General features: G+C 45.4%; 1 protein-coding gene across 1 annotated transcript in view; it reads right to left on the bottom strand.

The window, feature by feature from the left end:
- The window catches only part of LOC117874256 (protocadherin Fat 4-like), an 84,797-nt gene extending 79,353 nt beyond the window's left edge, over positions 1-5,444 (bottom strand). Inside the window, exon 1 of the mRNA XM_034764181.1 lies at positions 5,254-5,444. Within this exon, the coding sequence (XP_034620072.1) occupies positions 5,254-5,323 (70 nt within the window). The 5' untranslated portion in view covers positions 5,324-5,444. The remainder of the gene's footprint in view (positions 1-5,253) is intronic.
- Positions 5,445-6,000: the final 556 nt, after the last annotated feature.

Genomic DNA, 6,000 nt, shown 5'->3' on the forward strand with positions numbered 1-6,000 from the left:
ACTGTGGATTCCATCAGCCTCTCCCCATGGTACTTCTCTTTCCTTCTGGCTAAGCAGGGGCTATGTTTCCCATCAGCCCCTTCCCTGATGCTGTTCTCCGGGCAGTGGCCAGGTAAGGGGAAAGGTCCTGAACCAGGAGGTGGCCAGGCTCTGTTTGGGAGCAGGAACTGCACAGCAGTAGGAGGCTGGAGGGAAACCCCAGGAACTGTGAACAGAGCTGCTTGTGGAACAGACTGTGAGTGCCGGACATTATAGTGGGGTGCAGGTCTGAGTGGGGCTTATGGGAGAACTGCAGCAGCTGGGCAGTGAACCAGGGCAGATGGGCCCCCATGAGACACTGTGGATATGTCTACACTGTGATTGAAACACCCACAGCACTCAGTCTCAGAGCCCGGCTCAGCTGACTTGGGCTCACAGGGCTCGGGTTATGGAGCCAAAAATAGCAGTGTGGATGTTCAGGCTCAGACAAGAGCCCAGGCTCTGAGACCCTCTCCCCTTGCAGGGCCTCATAGCCCAGGCTCCAGCTTGAACTGCAGTTTTATAGAACCCACAGCCTGAACCCCGTGAGCCCGAGCCAACTGACCTGGGCCAGACGCAGCCATGCCATGGGTCTTTTATGGCATTGTAGACATCCCTTCACTGAGCCTGGCTTGTAAACTCACATATGCTTGTTTGCTTGAATAGAGACTGGACTGGAGAAGGCGCGGCAGGTGCTAGGCCTGAAGAGCCCTGACTCTCAAGTGGACTGCCCCAGGGACCTCAACAGGAATCACTGTTGCTCAGTGCGAACTGTAAACTGTTTAAGCCTCTGTACCTAGGATAATTGCAACCTTTCCCCATTCCTTCCAATCCTAGCAAAAACCTTTCTCTTAGCCATGTGACTGAGGGGTCATTGGGGCCCACCGGGGCTTGCACCTACAAGGCCTAGATGCTGAATCACCTAGCATGCTTGCCTCTGAGACATGGCACAGTGAGCACACAACTGGCATCCTAGAGGTTTGGGGTACAGAGTAACCCCAGTAATTACATTATATATTGTTTACAAAAAAATCCACATTGTGTCCATCACTCTGGGTATCTTGGCATAATTTAGTTGGTTTAAAACAATACAATAAAATTCCTTTGAAATCAGGGGAAGACTCTGCACCAACCTAATTGCTTTGCACCAACCCAAGCCTGCTCCAAAAATATCTGCAATCAAAAATTGCCAACTTCAACAGAGAGACATGTAATACTAGGGATATGACAAGCTGGGGAAAGTCTAATCAAGAAACATGTTCTGCTCCATGCCCTGAAAATAGCAAGATTCAGGTTTCATTGACCCACTACCGAATCCCACAACCATTTGCTCCCTGTTTAGAATGTCCTGAATTAGCCCCTTGGAGTTCCACCCTGACAACTGGAAACAACAATCCACACTCATGCTCTGGTCCTGCACACATGTATGTGTGTGAGTAATCCCACTGAACTCAATGAGATTGTTCACATCTTAGATGTTGGCAGGACAAAGGTCTATGTCTTGAGAGCTGTGATGTAACAGGGACATGAATTCCAGGGTAGCTGGACCTTAGACCCTTTTTGGTCTCTGTAGATAATAATCAGTACCTTTAAAGCCTGGTACTATTCTGAAAAGTGTCTCTGTAAAAACGGCACCCTAGGCTTTTGTATCTCAGTGACTCAGGATCAAATGTGCGCAGCTTACAATGAAAGTGATGGTTTTTCATAGCTGTAAACTCAACCAAGCTCTCAGCATCAAGTGGGTTCTTTCCTCCATGTGCATTGCTGACAGCAGGAAAGGCGCTTCAGGGCAAATTGTATCCTCATGGTCACATATGCAACTTCATTGCCTTCCATGGGTTTGCACCCATGCAGTAGGTGCACTTTTCTCCCTTACCTGTCTCTCCCCACACTCTTGTTAGTAGCTGGTCAGAAAGGCAGCAGACTGCTATTCCCCTGCCATAGGTAGCTACTCCATAGGCTGCCTGCTGTCTTGTTGGGTAGGGATGACGGATGTGGCTTCCCAGAGGCCATTGCTCACTTTGGAAGGAGGGATTGTGGATGCAGGAACAGCTCAGAGAGCTGTGGACTGCCACAGGCTCTGGGATTTGTATTAATTTTTTCCTCTATTCAAATAATATGTAAGGATTAAATGCATTGCTTTAGCACAAAGAACAACATCTTCCCATTGTTCTTTAGCACAAAGAACAACATCTTCCTACCTCTAGTGGCTCCTGACCAGGCCAGTCAGAGACAGGGGGAAAGGATTTCTTGTAGTCCAACTGTTCTGCAGCCCTGGGCACCAAAACAGTGTTGGGGCTCATGGTACAGAATTTACTCTTATGGTCGCTGCTTCTATTCCCCAGGGCTTTGTTTAATGGATAGTCTAGATTTTTGCTTTGTTTAAGATTGCAGCAGATCCAGAGCCTGGGATTTTAAGTCTCTTGATGCCACCCAGCTCCCCATATGTCTATCCTTCTACAAGGCACTGAGTACAGGCCTGAGCCTATGGGGACACTCAGCAGAACTCCCATGGAGTCTTATGGGGGATCGGGTACACAATTAATAATTAGTTCTCTCTGTTTTGGTATTTCTTCCCCTACCCTCCACTGTTCCTTTTCTTCTTAAGACTCCACTCTATTACCCTTCATCTACTGCTGTGACCTAAAAGGTCCTGCTTCAAGCCATTTGTCACCTTATCCTTATTAAAATTACCACTGGATCCTATGCTAATGGTCCAAAATGCTACTGTAACATTGCATGAAAGCCAAAGAAGTTACTTATATCTGTGGTGGGAGAATAGGGCTCTTATAGCATGTTTAGAAGGGTAAATGAAGGGGAGGTTTCATTATGGCTTGATTTTTAGGTCTAAATCAGGGGTGAGCAAACTTTTTGGCCCGAGGGCCACATCTGGGTATGGAAATTGTATGGTGGGGCATGAATGCTCACAAAATTGGGGGTTGGGATGCAGGAGGGTGTGAGGGCTCCGGCTGGGAGTGTAGGCTCTGGGGTGGGGCTGGGGATAAGGGGTTGGGGGTGCAGGAGGGTGCTCTGGACTGGGACCAAGGGGTTCAGAGGGCAGGAGGGGGATCAGGGCTGGGGCGGGGGTTGGGGTGCAAGAGGGGGTCAGGGGTGCAGGCTCTGGGTGGTGCTTACCTCAAGCAGCTCCCAGAAGCAGCAGCATGTCCCCCCTAGAGCTCCTACGCAGAAGCACAGCCAGGCAGCTCTGCACGCTGCACCATCCACAGGCGCCACCCCTGCAGCTCCCATTGGCCGCAGATCCCACTCCAAGCTTCAGACCCCACTCCCCGGCGGGAGTTTGAGGGCCAGATTAAAACTTCTAGAAGGCCGGATGTGTCCCCCGTGCCATAGTTTGCCCACCCCTGATCTAAATTCTGCTCTTAGACATACTGCTCAGCACCCATCACCTTGGATGGATGGATGGAACTTGGCCCTTAGTTGTGTTTACACAGGCAAGACCTACAACTAGACTATGGTTGATTCATTAGCATAAAAATGCCATTTAAAACAAAAAAACTTCTGTAGCCCCTCAGCATGGAGATGTTATAAATGGAGACGCATGGAAAGGCAGGATTTTTCAATGTACTGGAAAAATCCTGATGGAAACCTGAATGAATGACACTGTTGTTGCTCCTTTTCATACAGCAGTATGCTGGAAAGCAGCTTCAATTGAATTGATCATTATATACAGCACATATCAAATACAATGTCACCACCCCATATAAGCCAATAAAACAACATTAACAGGGAATCCAAAGTTACAACAGATCCTAACTTTACAACTTCTTAAATTGTTTTCACGCTCCACTGCAGTCTAGGTATCTTATTGAATCATAGAATCATAGAAATGTAGGACTGGAAGGGACCTCAGTAGGTCATCTAGTCCAGTCCCCAACACTGAGGTAGAACTAAGTATTATCTATACCATCCCTGACAGGTGTTTAACATGCTCTTTAAAAACCTCCAATAATAGCGATTCCACAACTTCCCTTGGTAATTTGCTCCAGTTAGGAAGTTTTTCCTAATGTCTAACCTAAATCCCCCTTGTTGCAATTTAAGCCTCATTACTTCTTGTCCTATTCTCAGTGGATGAGGAGAACAATTTATCACCCTCTTCATAACAGCCTTTTATGTACTTGAAGACCATTACCATGTCCCCCCCACCCCAGTCTTTTCTTCTCCAGATTAAACACACACATTGTTTTCTATCTTTCCTCATAGGTCATGTTTCCTAGACCTCTCATCATTTCTGGACTTCCTCCAATTTATCCATATCTTTCCCAAAGTATGGTGCCCAGAACGGGACACAATACTCCAGTTGAGGTCTTTTCAGTGCTGAGTGGAAGAATTACTTCTTGTGCCTTGCTTACAACACTCCTGCTAATGCATCTCAAAATGATGTTCGCTTTTTTTGAAACAGTATTACATTGATGACTCCTATTTAGTTTGTGATCCACTATCACCCCCAGAATCTTTCCTGCAGTATTCCTTCCTAGACAGTAATTTCCCATTTTGTATTTGTGCAGTTGATTATTGCTTCCTAAGTGTAGTACTTTGCTTTTGTCCTTATTTAATTTTATCCTATTTATTTCAGACCATTTCTCGAGTTTGTCAAGATCATTTTGATTTCTAATTCTGTCCTCCAAAGCGTTTGCAACCCTCCCAGCTTGGTATCATCCTCAAACTTGAAATGTACTCTCTGTGCCATTATCAAAATCATTTATGAAGACATTGAATAGAACTGGATTCAGGACAGATCCTTGAGGGACCCCACTCAATATGCCCTTCGAGCTTGTCTGAACCATTGATAACTACTCTCAGTATGATTTTCCAACCAGTTGTGTACTCACATTAAAGTAGGTTAATCTCTAGACTATATTTCCCCAGTTTATTTATGAGGTCGTATGAGATAGTGGGCCAGCACCAGCTGTAAATACAAGACAACTATCTAAAAATATTGAAAAGAATTTGTAAAAAGTCACTGTCAATTCCAAAGAATTAAGTAGTGGTTCTAGGCAAGGGCAGTAGGAAAATCAGAAGTTTGTTTGGATAGTCTTAAGAAGTCACTGACTGTTTTTCATATCTCACTGAATGTATTTTTTAAACTCTGCAAGATCATATAACTGACATGAATTTAGTAAAGGAAACTTTCAGGAAAATGTATGCACAGTGCTCAGTTTCAATAACAGCAGCAGCACTAGACTCACAACCCTTTGTAGAAGCTATGGTACTTACGTTGTGCATCAAGACAGAAGAACGAAACCCAACCAAGAAGGACAAAACAGAGTGATCTGGAAACTTCCATGAGCTTCTTGGATGAGAAGTCCTAGCACAGGGAAGAATGAATGACCATTTCTCCTGTGTGTCCTTGGTACAGAAGCATTTGTTTTGGTGTGTCAGAACTCCATTAATAATATCAGTTGGGATTCTCTGGTGAGAATAGACAGAAATACTTATGAAAAGATGACTCAGAGGCAATAAGTGAAATTTATAACCTGTTTACCAGTCTCTAGAACTGAGATCAAAGTCCCTCTGGGCAGTACAATTCAAATCAACCAGGAAATGCCTTGCTGCTATATAGTAGTCTATGTAATACAGTCACCGTTTCATTATTTTTTCATTTCACTTTATTTAATGTAGATATCAAGCCGCAAATATTTAGGCTGATTCAATACCTCCAAGATGCCTCACTCATATAGAGGTGAGCTAGTCATCCCCTTGTAAGAGGAAAAGCATCAGGTTCAGTGTTGCTCTATGGAGGATGAGCAATATTGTCCTCAGACTCATAGAGTGTAAGGCCAGCAGGAACCACCAGATCATTTCTGACCACTTGTATATCACAGGCCACCAGCATCACCCGGCCCCTGCGCACCAAGCCCAACAACCAGATTTAGATCAAAGTAGTAGAGCCCTCAAGAGACCAAACTGCTGTGTGCCACAGGCAGAGAACAGGAGGGACGGAGGTGCACCAATGCCCAAGGC

The sequence above is a fragment of the Trachemys scripta genome, chromosome 3 (assembly GCF_013100865.1).
Source record: "Trachemys scripta elegans isolate TJP31775 chromosome 3, CAS_Tse_1.0, whole genome shotgun sequence".
In the NCBI taxonomy this organism is placed as follows: Eukaryota; Metazoa; Chordata; order Testudines; family Emydidae; genus Trachemys; species Trachemys scripta.